The sequence below is a fragment of the Hydra vulgaris genome, chromosome 13 (assembly GCF_038396675.1).
Source record: "Hydra vulgaris chromosome 13, alternate assembly HydraT2T_AEP".
In the NCBI taxonomy this organism is placed as follows: Eukaryota; Metazoa; Cnidaria; class Hydrozoa; order Anthoathecata; family Hydridae; genus Hydra; species Hydra vulgaris.
In genome coordinates, this window is record NC_088932.1 from 57,598,993 (window position 1) to 57,614,437 (window position 15,445).

The following is a 15,445-nucleotide window of genomic DNA, read 5'->3' on the forward strand; positions in this document are numbered from 1 at the left end:
CTAGAGTTTATTTAATATAGCGAGTTTACTAGAGTTTAATTAATATAGCGAGTTTACTAGAGTTTAATTAATATAGCGAATTTACTAGAGTTTAATTAATATAGCGAGTTTACTAGAGTTTAATTAATATAGCGAGTTTACTAGAGTTTAATTAATATAGCGAGTTTACTAGAGTTTAATTAATATAGCGAATTTACTAGAGTTTAATTAATATAGCGAGTTTACTAGAGTTTAATTAATTTAGCGAATTTAGTAGAGCAGTTCATTAAAGAGCACTTTTAAATTTAAAATTACATGTTCGAGTTAAATATAATTTAAAGTTACATATCAAGTTACATAATATTATTTAAAGTTACATATCAAGATCTTTTTTTTTCAGTTAAAATTTTGTTACTTTTTTTACTTTAAATTTTTAAAAATTAAAATTAAAAATTTAACAAAAGTGCAAATCACAATATTTAAACAACCAGATTCCAATCACATATTTAAAATCAGGCACATAGCAAGCTTTTCGTTTTTGATTGAGAATTTAACTCTATGTAACGACATGAAGCAAACTCCAAACATTTATATTTATGTAAAGCTTTTCAAAAGTATTGCGATAATCGGAGTCTGTCAACAATAAACCCCTAAAATGTTTATCTCCCTTTCATGCCATTAGCGTGAAACCGACGAGTTTATAATATTTATATATACATTTTTTTTAACATTTAAACTAAATTTAAGTTCATTAACAAATCTCTAATGTCATGCAATAAACTCTTAGTGTTCAAAAATTATAACCATATAAATTTTGAGCAACCTTCCAAATTAATTTAGGGGATTTAAAATATTCTTTAAATAAGTTATAATTTCGACTGACAATCAAATTTTGTTCCTCATTCAAAAGTTTGGAGAGAAAGTTAATTTAACTTTTTTTTCGTGAATATAGGTAATCAAATGACGCGGACTTTATCGTTTAAGGTAAAAATTTGTCGAAGAATAACGAAGAAAATTAAGTTTTTATAACCGACTTCATCTGCAAGATCATTTGTATTTTTTAAAAAATATTTACAAATTAATTTTTTTTTCGAATTTAATTTGGACATTGATTATTTTTTTTTTTTTTATATATATATAACATAAAGACATCTTTAATGCAGTAGCTAACTTTTAATATATAGGTATTGTGGTTTATTCTTCTCCGGCTAGTTGCCATACAGAGACCACCATACCAAGGCACGCAAAGACATGTTCAGCCCCCCAAGAAGGAGCGTCATAACCGCTTTACGGCCGAGAGTAAAGTGAGTTTTGGAAGAAAGAAGTTATCTTAGAGCTTAAGATAGAAGTAATCGTGTTAGAAAGATAGAATAGAGAAAGCGGACAGGATTGCACATGATGTTAGATTGTGCAATAGGTAGAAAACATGCCGAAATTAGGTTAACCTAATGACAGCAGTTACGTATTAATTGTAAACCAATTTGATAATTAATTTATAATTAATACGTTTCAACTTTTAATATATATAATTTTTCTAAATTTGCCGTTGCAAATAATTACTTTTTCGTTTGTAAAATATACAAATGGCGGCAAGAAGAAGACAAAAATAGTCTTATTGCCAAGCCACTAAATATCCGTATATAATAAAATCATTAAAAACATGTCATTAAAAATTGATGATCATGTGTTTTTCTGAGTTTGACTTTACTATATTTATTTTAGTTGGTAATTATAGTTTTATAATATTTGGGAATATACCTAAAAAAATAATATATAAGTAGCTGAAATACCAAATTCTCCTGTTTTAGTTTGTATTTTAGGAAAAGAGAAATATTTTTTTTAAATAAGATACTAAAACAGAAGGAATAATGCATAAATAACTGAAATTTGGAATAATTTTATTTTTTTTAAAAATAAATAAAATGGTTAAAAAAAATATTATCAATGAAAATATAAATTAAACAAAATACAAGATTTGATTTTAAATTGATTTAAATACAAGTATTACGTGTCAAAATCAATGTAAAAAGGTTTCATAAATTTGAAAATGCGGCGATCCTTTTTCCACCAAACCGATTAGAACTACTTAATTAACACAATCTTTAACTAATTGTATTTTTAATAGTTACGTACAAATGAGGTCTTTTAATTTGTTGTTATAAAGCATATTAAACTTATTTAAAGATATAACCAATAATATAATGATGACTACTTGCGTAAATTCTGAGATGTAATATTAATATAATGATGAAAAACCAATGATTGTGGTTAATAAATATACTTTTGGTAAATAAAACATACTCAAGTGCCAAACTTAAGTATGTTCTTATTTATATCACATTAGAATGTTTAGGAAAATGTTGAAACAGCCACCATATTCGCTTTCGGTGTAAACTTTAAATAAGTATAACCTTTGAATTTTGAATTTTAAAACCTGTCGACTTTAGTTTCGTGTAAGAAAATAAAAAATGAAGGGTATTATTTTGTTGTCTGCATATTTGGGGTAGGGATAGTAAATGATTTAGGGCATTTTTTTTTCCAAGCTCCCATCACCACAAGTTTTATTTCTTAACCCACGTATAAATCATTGCTTAGCTACTGCTCGGGTTATACGTACAGTATCGGACAAAACGAGTGCAACCAAATAATGCTTTAGTTTCTTTATATAAAAATGCTGCATTTTTTCAATTTAGAGAAATAACTATGTAACTGTTTAGAGACAAAGTTCTTCAAGTTTTATTCATCACAAAGTTCATTATTTGTACTCGAAAATTAATAAATTATTCAAAAGTATTAAAAAAAGTTGATTTCCTTCTGGACAAAACAACTCGACAAAATGTTGCAACTCGACAAAATGTTGACCAAGCTGTATTTCGCAATCAATATTTCGTGGCAAATCCTTTGTTGTCAATCACAGCCTTGTATCTTCGAGGCATAGATTCGATCAGGTGATCAATGAAACTTTGTGGAATCGCTGCCCAGCCCATTTAGATTTGTTCAAACAGTTGATCCTTATTACGAACACCTTCACGATTAATTCTGCGGTTGTCAATCTCTCACAGGTTCTCGATAGAGTTGCGATCCCGAGATTGAGGCGGACAATCCATCACCGATAGGTGGTTGTCTTGAAACAACTGCTTGACTACTTTTGCAGTGTGTTTCGGATCAATTGTCGTTGGCTGAAAAACCCATTTTATTGGAATATTCCATTCAGCATGAGGTAACATAACATCTTTTAAGATATTTTTATACATGAAACGGTCCATTATTCCATCGTTTCGATGTATTGGACCTAGACAGTTAGCAGAAAAACACCCCCAGACCATTACATTGCCTCCACGGTCTTATGGCAGTAACGTAAATCGAGGCATTTTCCGGCTGGTCGACGTACTCGGCAAATGCCATCGCTCCCAATGATGTTGAACTTCGATTCATCACTGAACAGGACAGTGCGCCATTTCTGCACATTCCAGTCAATATGAGATGTAGCAAACAGGAGTCTTTTCTTCTGGTTTTTTAGTAAAGTCAGCGGTTTCTTTGGAGGGCGTCGAGAAAACAATCCGGCTTCAACAGCAAGTCGTCTGATTGTTCGGTCCAATACCCAGGGATCCTTCTTGACGGATCTGACGATCATAGAATCCTCTCTAGAAGTGGTGGAGCGCGGTCTTCCTCCTTTGTTATCTGCTGCCAACTTCCCCGTAGAACGATATTTGGAACATAGCCTTGATACGGTCCATTTTTTCACGCGATATTTATCACAAATACTTTTTTGTGACATTTCACTTACGTAATCGCCAATAATGTTCTTTCTTAGTTCCAATCCAAGACTGTTGGGGGCCATTTTTGCACTTAAAGTCATAAAAATAATAAAAATAAATAACCACGCTACTCAAGGCTTACCGTGTTACATTTACCTTGTGATGATACAATAATGCTCTGTAGAACACAACGTCTTGGTTAGATGTGGACTGTATTGATGTAATGAAACACTTGTTGTATTTCACTTCTTGTATTGATGTTCTTCGAACGCTTTAATAAAACTCACTTCGATAAACTGTCTTGATAATACTGACTGATTGACTTCCATATACTGACTGAATTACATGTCAATTTACATGGTTTATATAGTAAAATGAACCTGTGTGAACCTGTTCTGGAAGATTCTCGATGCTTCTTTTCGATGCTTCTGGAAGCTTCTGGATGCGCCTGGATGCTTCTGATTGTTTCTGGATATTTCTGGATGCAACTGGTCGCTTCCAGATGCTTCTTCTGGAAACTTCTGTAAGCGTCTGCATGCTTCTGGAAACTTCGTGATACTTCCTTTAATTATTAAAAAATTTCCGTGACATTGACAGGGACCAGACTTAAGAAAATGAAACAAACCAAAAAAGTTGCACTTGTTTTGTCCGCTGCAAAATGGCACTTGTCAACGAAATTCTGCCTGTGTGCTGTCATTTGTCAGCTGATTGCTCATGTCATGGCATCCTATGACTCCAGACTCCTGAACTGTTTGTTGTGATAGTATAGTTCTTTTCTTTTTTAAGACATTTAAAATTAGGAACACTTTTTAGCATTGTTCGATGTTGGTTGCAAATGTTTTGTCCAATACTGTATATAACACAGTGGCGTAGCAAAATATTTTTAGCCAGTAGGCATACTGGTCCAGATGCCCAATTGCTGTTTATCTGGAAAAAAACTTTTACTAAAAAAAACAACAACAAAATCTTTTTAAATACATCTTTAGGCTCCTAAACCTCGCGGTCCTGGGCTTAGTTGCTTGAGGGAAAGTTAGTGTTGTTTACACTGGCCTTGTTGTAGTTAGGCTACTCATACCACACTCAGATAAAGATATTTACATAAATAGTATTCACGCTCATAAAATGCCGTAGTTCTTAAAACTTGCAGGGTCTTGGGATACTTATGAGCAGATGACTTTTTTTCTTATTGAATTGGCGAAAAAACCTAACAAAAATGGCTTTCAAATAGTCAACCTTTTCTGTGTCTCCAAAGGGTATATGCGCCTTCTCACTGCCATGTTTCAGCTTTGTCTGAATTCTGGACTTTCCTTTTTTTGCATTACTGTTGTACAAGATCCAGTCAAAGCTATTGTAGAATATAAATAAATTTATTTACTTATTTTATATAAATTGCTTTTAATTTACTTTACAAATTATATAAAATGTAAGCTTATGTAATTTAAATTTTATTTTATATAATTTTTTTTTATTAAAGATTTGTAATTATTTTTAAAATAAAAAATTTATACTTAAAAAATATTATTTATTTGTAAATTTAATTTACATTGGGCAGCATATTACTTTTATGTAATTTATTTTCATATGCAAGTTTTTTTTAATATAATTTTTTTAAATTTGTTACTTTTATAGGTAAATGTAAATTACAGTTTAAGGAACTTTTATATTATGTAATGTAATTTTCAAAAGTAAATATCTTAATAATGTAAAAGTAAACAGGTTTTTCATGTGACTTACTTTTATATGTAAAAGTAAATTGCTTTTTGATGTAACCTTCTTTTACATAACTTGTTTAGGAAAGTAAAAAAACTTACATTATAAAGTAAAAGTCGTATTAAAAAAATTAATTACTCATACGGAAATGTAAATTTACATAAAACGTTTAAAATTACGTATGTAATTTACTTTTTGATAAAAATTAATGATATATTAAAAATAACTAGATGTCTATCGGCTTAAGAAAAAGTGAAGCAAAAATCGGCCATTATGGGGGCCAAAATCTTTACGCTATTTATCAAAACAAAACAAATACGAAGCTTAAGATTGATTAATTTAATGTAATCAATAAAAAATCGATACACAGATATCTGAAAAATTTGATGTTATTTTGATTTAAAATTTAATAATTAAGTAAAATAAGCTTTTTTTTTTGTTAAACATTTCAAAATCATACTTATTTCATGTTTTTTTGATTTTAAAATTTAACATTTAACTCAAATCTTAGATTTAGTTGGATTTTAATCTATAATCTTATATATAGTTAGTCATTAATTACCCTCTGCAGTAATGATAGGAGGTATTATAACATAACTGCAATTCTTTTTAAAGATGACTTAAGTTGGAGGGCATCTTGATTATTATTAAATCCATTCATTCCACGAATACAAGAGAACAGTAACTCAAGATGATCTTGTGAAAAATTGTATGTTAGGCAAAATTTAAAAGGATGAACATTTAAAGTCAAAAGCTCTTAGGCTAAGTGTTGAAGACTTTTTGCAGCCACAATTAACCCTAATACAAAGGTTTTTCTCCTATGTTTTAATAATGGAGTACCATTAGCATCTGTCAACTTTGATAAGTAGTTTATTATTTGATCAAAAATTGCATTCCAATAAGGATAATCATTCAAAAAAAGAGCTTTCTTATACGATTTTGAAAAAAGATTTTTAGAGTTCAGCATATCAAATAATTTGTCGATGACCCTTATAAAATTTATAGTTCCTTCAGCATGCTTGATGTTTGGAGATGTTTGGAAAACATCAGAAATTCAATTGCATCTGCAACTGAAATACTAAGTGTTTGTGCAGCAAACTTAACATTCATTTTGTGACTCTAGAAATAAATATGTTTTATTGAGATTTTATTTGCAAATTTTAATCCTTCTTCTTCCTGTATTTCATATAAAGCTTTTAAATAACTCCATTTAATGTATTTTAAATCACAATCCTTAAGTACCTCTAAACCACATAATGCATTTCTAGCTAATTTTAGCATATGACTTGGGTCAGGGATTACATACAAGTAGTGATTATAGCCTTCAAAAGTAAATCTTCCATTAATTTTTTTTTTTGTCTTTTTCCAAATGTACATCCTAGTGATGCAACAGAATTAAAGTTAACATTTACACCATCAAATGTAATGCTACTTACATTCATTTTTTTATCAGAGGAAACTGTTAATGCTTTTTTAATAAGACATGAAAGGTTTTCAGCTGTTATTTTACTACACAGTATATAGCCAATAGGTGTTTTCCAATGACCTCGTAATCCTACCAGCATAAATACCAATGCTTCTGTAGCAGGTGTATCTGGTTCAATTGCAACAATATCTTTTCCATAATCTGTAAATCCAATAAATCGACCTGTCTTTTTATCGTTTAGAATTGATGTTTTGATTGCCATTGAATCTATAATTAATGCACAACCTTTATAATTAATGTCAGTCTCTGCTTTTATACTAATATAACTTAAAAAATCTTCAAAAAAACCAGGTTCACAATCTACAGAGGAAGTCCAGTTGGCTAGAGAGCTTGAAGCAGGTAAATGGAGTATAGGCCGTAGAAAATTGTATGCTTTAGGTGAGTAAAAATGCAAAGTTATTGCAAATTTTTTAATTTCATCAGTATACATATGCCTTTTTGGAAGTGAGGTATTGTTTTTAAACTGATTTTTTATAATATCAAAGTCAATCCACTAAAGTTTTCACAAAGAATATTAGCAGCATCTTCAGAAACAATTTTTTTTTTGCTTAGATTTTTTAGCATAACCTTTAATGAATTTTTTTTTTTTCTTTTCGTCGCAACTTTTGTTTAAGAATTTTAATTTTTGCCTTTAATTTAGCTTTAGTTGGACTTGCCTTAGTCGATAATGTACTTTTAGAAATAATAGTATCATCATTAATAATTTTGTTACTACTTTCGATAATATTAAAGCTTCTATCTATATCCACCTGGCAATCAATACTCTCTGTTGTTTTTAAAATAACACTATTAATATAAATTTCGTTACTATTAGCAGCAACATTATTGTTATCACTTATATCCGAATTGAAATCGATGTGATGGTGACTGCCTGTTTCTGAAACTTTTTTAATGAGTCTCTTTTTATTTTTTTGTGGCGATATAGAACTAAACTTTCTTTTGACTTTTGGTTTTGAATCAATAATAACAGATGGCACAGAAAAAGGTTTTAATTTAGGCTTGTTATTAAAATCAAGTATACTGTAATCTGAAGGTAAAAAGTGATCACTACATATGCGGCTGTGCTCAGTAGGAACAAATGTTTCACGTTTTATAGCAACAATCCACCTTTTACAGAGTTCCCTATTATTAATTGGAAATTTATGAAATGCTCTGTCGTCGTTTTTCATTGCTCTATTTGTGCAACCAGCTGCAGCACAAAAATTAACAATGATTTATAAATTTTGAATATTAAATATCGAATATTATTTGATCCAAACAACCGTGATTTACTATTTTTTAAATTTGCCCCCCATAATGGCCGATTTTTGCCTCAAAAAATACGCGGAAGTTAGACATCTAGTTATTTTTAATATATCATTGATAAAAATTAACTCGAGTAAGTAAAAGAAAAGTAAGTAAAAGAGCCATCCTTAGTATCGTTGAATAGAGTCAAACATTTTTAAAGAAAAAGAAGTTCCTAAAAATACTGCTAAATTCTGGATAGATTTAAGGGACTTGTCGGAAATGTCGACATTTTTTGCGACATTTCCGACAACTAAGCCTTACTTGTCTGTGTGTACCTGTTTTTAACAGTATTGTTGAGAGAGTCTTTTCACAGGTCACCTATTTGAAAACCAAACAGAGAAACAGAATCTCAAACAATGTGTTTGATGCAGTCATTCGCGTAAAATCTTATTTAATAAGCCGAAAGATTTGTTGTAAAGACTTTAACATTCCCGAATCAGTGATTTCAAAGGTCGGAAATGAAATTTACGCGAAAATGATGGCGACCTTCAAGTACACGTGGCGGAACTTTATTAAATGTTTTAGAGATTAATACTTAACCAAATTTTTGAATAAAAAAGTTCTACTTAGCTTCTTTCTTTTTTTTTTTTGTTCTGGTTTATTTTTATTTATTTTTGACTTGATGCCGAAAAAACCCTGGCAACGCTGATTACTTTTAAGATGGCTGAAAGATATGCGAAAAAGTATAAAAAACTGGCAAGACCAAGTAAATGAACTGTTTTATTGTATGCTGCAACTAAAATAATTTATTAAAATAAATTCCATTTAAGTTGATAAAATTAATAAGTAAAATATTTGTTTTTGATGACTTATTTTTAATATGAATATGTTGAATAATATATTAATAATATTTAGCTATGTGTGTATCTAGCTTTTACGGCATCGATTTTAATGTTAAAATATGTGACCACTTTTTAACAGCGTGTACGAAGTAGATGCTGTGTGGGTATATTTTGTAGTCCTTTTTTTAAGAAATTTGTATCAACTTGAATTTTATTTCAAAAGTAGAGTATTTTACGTTTCTTATATTCTGTGATTTTTTTGCAAGTATTTGCAAGTATTTTTTGCAAGTATCTGCAAGTATTTTTTGTAAGTATTTGCAAGTATTTATTGCAATCTTTAGTGATTTTATTAGTATTGAAAACTTTGCTTAAGTTATTGAAGTGAATTTTTGTTGAAGGCATGTTCATTTATTTTTGTAGCTTTGCATTTAATTTTGTATAATCCTTTTCTATGTACCTGCCAAAATTCATCAAAAAATATTGGCACGCTCATACTCTATTTTGGCACGTAATGGAGCTACCAAATATTTAAAGTTGTTTTGAATGAAAAGTTAAGTGATACAAAATAATGCGCAATTTAACAAGGAAATATATTATAACAAAACTGTCGTTATTTCTCAAGTTGGTTGCAGTTTTCTTAAGGAATCCTTGTAATGAAATTTTGATACTTAAATGGGCATAACTTTGTAGAATAATTCGTTTTTTATAAAGTTTTACCACTTTAATACTAAATTAAAGCTCTTTTAAATGATATTTAATAATTATATCAACAAATAATTGAAAATTTTTACACACGTACCAATAATTTGCCACATCACCTATTCTTATTCGAAAACACTCAAACTATTCTAGAATTATTTATTAGTCTTTATACGGCTTGGATTTTAGTACTTATTTAAAAAAGGATATCTGTATTTAAGATAACGATTATAAATAACATTATTTTTGGTAATTGATTGTGGTTAAAATCAAGCAGCATCACCTGCTTTGATTGACCTATAATTACAATTTATAACTAAATAACATACTCAAAATAATAATACGAACGTGTTAATTAAGTGCGTATTAGTAGTAATAGAAGTAGAAGTTTGCGCTGTGAGAGACCCAGTGAATGTGTTGTTTTGCACTCTATTTGTTACAGTATTACAGTAGTTATGTTTGATTGCTACACAGCCATTGATTGAAAGCTGTTATTGCTGTTACACTTTTAATTGAAAGTGAGTTTCATGCATTAAAAACTCTGTTAAAAAAAAATGCTCCCTTTGTTTAAGAGGGAGCATTTCTTTTTTAACAAATTGCAGCTTTAAGAGTTCAAAAACAATCCCGTCTTAAATAATTTTAATAAGTTGAAAACGTTTTCCAATATTTATCTTGTTAATGTCATAAGTTTGTATAGTTATAACAAATTCCGTTTTATATTTTCAGAATTAACGTGCCTATGACAATCAGTTTATTTAAATGTTTATTTAAACAAATGTTATACAAGGCATTCATAAAAATTATTAAATCAATGAAATTTTTAAGCATAAATCATTTTAAAAGTTCCAAAAGTAGAAGGAAAGCGCAAATGATTCAGCAATGCTTGAAGAAAGACTTTTAAATTAGCACAGTTAATAAATACCCTTTGTAACTATGTTGTAAATGTAGAATTTAAATATTCTGGTTGCTAAAATAAACAGTTAATAGGACTTAATTGAAGGACTTAATAGAACTGAAATCCATAATAATAGGACTTAAATCCATAATTAGGAGACAATAGGATTAAAATCCATAAATGCAGCAAAAAAGATTTAAGAAGTTACCATCTATTGTAAAAGCAGTAATTATGAAAGTTATAAAGATAGTTTGCTGACATTTAGAGAAGACCTAACTGATGGGCTGTTAAATGTTCCGTATTCTAACAAGAGTAACTACATTTTAATCACTTTTGTGTAGATCTTCCAGCACAAGTTATGACACTATTGAAAATGCCTTAAAACTCAGATGTTATTATAAAGTTAGGTTTATATATCTGCCCAGATATTTTATTTGTTAGATTTATTTAACAATTTAATTTTTTGCATTGAATATTATTTTTAATATTTCTTCGCAGTTATCTTGTTTTTACTTAGTTGTTATTTTTTATTTTTCTTTAACTGCATTCAGTTGCATCATATTACTTCTTTATTGGTTTAGTTGGAGAGTGTACCATTAGACAGTATTAGTAGCATATAACCATTGACTGTTAATAAAATAAGAAATCAAGATTTCAAATGAGAATTAGTCACACCGCGTACATACTTGCTTTCTTTAACACCCCCCCCCCTCTTCTCTCTCTCTCTCTCTCTCTCTCTCTCTCTCTCTCTCTTGTACGCAATCATAAGTTTTTGGATGACTACCTTCCCCATACCCGTATGCAAACACGTGTTTGTACTGGTTGGGAGGGGTCATATCCATGAAGTATGCATACGGAGAATCTAAAATGTAAACACCTTTAGACGTTTAATTTCAGATAACTATAAGACATCTAATTGTATTTATCTTTGAGACAACTAAAAATAGCGGTCTCAAGCGGTCTAAAAGATGACTGCTAATGGATGTCTTATATTTATCTGAATTTAGATATCCAAAAGTGTTAACATTTTAGATGCGAAGAAAAACGTCTAAAAGACGTGTTTGTGCCGGCTGGGCTGATGGCAAATGAGATTATTGATAATAATAGAAAAGTCATACAAGTCAAAGATAAAATATTTTAATTTGTGATGCACCAGCTAAAGCTCTATTTTAATTGCTAAAATGGTCATTATGGATATGATTGTAAGGTGGAAAGAACCAATGATGGTTGAATGAATTTTTATGGCCACAAGTACTCCCTGCTAAAACATTGGAGGATAAAATCAGAAAAATTATCACAAGGATATCAGTGTCTTGGAGTCAATTAAAGCAGATATGGTGCAGCAGTTCCCTCTCTCTCTCTCTCTCTCTCTCTCTCTCTCTCTCTCTCCTTGCAATTCAAGATCCTTGCTTGTGCTAAAAATATACATTTTATCTGGAAAAAGGGCTGCTTTTCATTTGATAATTATCTGGACTAATTAATTTATTAACTGTTTACTTATGTTCCTTAAAAGAATACATTCATATAGAACTTAAATGTAAACCATTTTGTAAAACCAAATCCAAAATATATGAAGTTGTAAAATGCCTCTGAATCCAGAACTTTTCTTTTATATTGTGGGCAGGTGGTTTCGAACCAAATACTCAGCAAAAAAAAATAGATCCATTTTTTAATTGTTAGGTTAGGTGTAGCTATTCATATACTGTACAGAAAAGATTAGTTGACTCAATAAGGTTATGTTCATGAACTTCTTTGCTGCTAGAACAATGCCAGAGTGTTCTACTCTGATCATCTAATAATTTATAACTTTCATTGTTTAAATCATTTAGCTTATGATATCAGCTTTAAAAAGAATGATGCATCCTTCTCAAGTAGTAGCTCAGAATACTCGGTGGCTTAAAGAAATTATCAAGAGCAGCAGTTTGTAAAAAATTTAATGTAAAGAATAATGAAAGCTGTTGTCTCAAGAATGGATGATTTTGTTTAATTTTTGTTAAATGTTGTTTTAGTGTTTAAGTGTTGTTCAAATGTTGATTTTGTTTAACTTTTGTTAAGTTAAATGTTAAATACATTTTCTAATGAAGTAATATCTAATTGGGGACACTAAACATTTTAGTTATAGATTATATACTAAACATTTTAGTTTATAGATTAAATATTTTTGGGCAATGTTAAGAATAAAATAATATACATATGAGTTTTCTTTTGTGTTCTATATATGTTTATCTGGCTGTATATTAGGGTGGGTCATACTTTTTTTTTAGAGTTGCTAACCTGGCTATGGTCTAAAAAGTTGCTCTAAGTGCTACTTATTGTAAAAAGGCCAAAAACATTTAAAACAACAGGTGTCTTGTACTTTCAACTTTACCACAAAGATTTACCCTTTAAAGGCTTACAGTTAAAAACATAAGAAATTCATCAAGCACTTAATATGGTACAAAAGCCATATCCATGGCTAGCGCAAAGAAGTATTTTTTTGGGGGTGTTATAAACATTTTTTGCTTACTATAAAAAAAACAAAAAATAACATGCGCACCCTTAATTTCGGCCCTGTCAACGATAAGGGGGTGTTATCTACGTCGAAACATAAAATTCATTTAAATGGTAAAGTTCTAGATATTATTAGTTCAATGAAACAATATAATGAAACGTAATATACAAAAAGTCTGATTTACAGCTAACTAGTTCTGTTCTTGATGCAGAACACTGTAAAATCATTCCATGTCGCAATTTATGTCCAAAAACGGTTGAGCTTGTTGCAGAGATATCTTGGATAGCTCGCTGAACTGCCTGAGAGTGACAGGTATACCAAAAAGGAAATCAAACTAACAGCGTTGAATTTTTTCATTCTCAATAGCTGCTAGCAATGGTGGTATTGTGAGGTTAGCTGTAGTCCAGTCAATCATATCAACGTAAGTCAAAGCATTGGCGTTTAGCTTGATACTTGATTTATCAAAAACACGCACAGAAGAACTACACGAATTGCTTCTCAAATTAATTATTTTTTCACAACAGAAATGTCGCACAGAATCATCATTGTCACAAACACCATAAAGAAGAATGTTTTCGGAGTGCGCAAAGTAGTTGTTGTTCTGCAACACAGGCTCTAATATTTTTTAATCTTCTGCTCCAAGCTCATGACACTGCTCTAGCAAGTAAAAAAAGTTCTTTGCACCATCAGCGCAAGAAGAATGACTCTTGATATTGAACCATAAAGGAGCGTAAACATTTACTATAAAGCGTACAACTTTGTATAATGATGGAGAACAGACTTCTTTTGACATATATAATCTCAAAATTCTGCTTGCTTTTGTCAGCCACCTAGCATGGTTTAAATTTCCTGGCATTGCGTTATGTAAAGACCTAATTTCATCACTATTTGTATAACTTTGCTGCACTGCTAAGCATCCTCTAAGAAGATACTTTTGATCTGTACTTAGATTGTTCTTAACCTCATCATTAATCTCAACCACTTTTCCTAACATAGCTTTAAACTTTGAAATTGGTAAATCCTTGAAATCAAAGTCTAGCGCACTTATAATTACACCACTGGAAAAACCAGGACCTCTTGTACATCCTCCATCAAAAGCAGAAATGTATTTCCGAAATGGTTGTTCATTAGCATGCAACAGGCAAACAAGCCAATGCAGTGGTCTTGCAACGCTTTTCTCCAATTTTCCATTTCATTACCATTTCGTTTGCCTGTATTGGTTACTGTACCGTCACAAACAACTGTTTGTATCGTACTTGCTGAATTTTAATTTGCAATTATTGATAATATCTCATTTGCAACGTCAGCTGCTTTACCTTTTCTGGCATTACATGATCAATGTAGTTATTGTTTGGAAATGATATAATAACATAATGTTCTTCCTTTATGCTTCTACGTATACCAGACTTCTCAACAAAAATTAAGTCTTTCTTCCAATCAAATACAATACAAATTAATTCTTGCATCTCGGCAGCATGCTTAGAAACTTGTTTCTGCCGCCAAAGACCTCTCTGACGTCGAAGTTTTGCAGGATCTATTGCAGTTTCTGCTGACAATAGTTTCATATCTTTTAGCACTGCATTCACTACAAGACAAGCATCTCTGTTACTAATCTTGCATCTGTCCAAAGCTTTGCACAACCACGGATATGGTTTCATGTTTCTGGGTGCTGCAATACCATCATCAGATTCATCACTGGAAATTTCATAATCAATAACTTAATTATCCATGTTTAGTTGAAGTTCTACGTCCCCACCACCATCATTATCATCAGCATCATCACTCATGTTGTTGTAGATATAATCTATTTTTGTCTCATATTTTATTTTCTGATTGCGCTCAAATTTTAAACGCCTGTTCTCATTTCTTTCTTCTGCAACATACCTTTAGCTTTTATATCTATAGCACCTATACACATTTTCCTTTCAGTTTTTTGGTCCAACCAGAAAGACCATCCTGTCGGAGGTATTTTATGCGACAGCGGACAAATACATTGCGAATTCTCTTTTATACCGCTGTCAACACATTTACAAGTACATATATCAAATACAGTGTGTAATGATTTCAAACAGTCTTAGTATTTGATGGATGTCTTCTTAGAACTGGGATATTTAGCAAGACCCTTAACTTTATCAATCAATTTCTTTATACGGTTGACCGCACTCTTTGTGTCAATTACTGGGATACTCACAGTGTTGTAGATACTTACAACTTCATGTGCTACAGCTGTCACTCTCTTCTGCATACAATCATATTTATTGTGCTTTAAGTAGTAGTCATACAGTCTGTAAACATAACTAGATGTAGGAAGTTAATTTTTTTTATAACTGCAGGCTGGCTCAGAACTGAGTGTTTAGT

At 30.4% G+C, this 15,445-nt stretch overlaps 1 protein-coding gene across 1 annotated transcript; it reads right to left on the reverse strand.

The window, feature by feature from the left end:
- Positions 1-7,502: 7,502 nt before the first annotated feature.
- LOC136090047 (THAP domain-containing protein 1-like) lies at positions 7,503-8,102 on the reverse strand. Its single transcript, XM_065816155.1, has one exon. It carries the CDS (start codon positions 8,100-8,102, stop codon positions 7,503-7,505), a length of 600 nt encoding a protein of 199 aa, XP_065672227.1.
- Between the last annotated feature and the right edge of the window lie 7,343 nt (positions 8,103-15,445).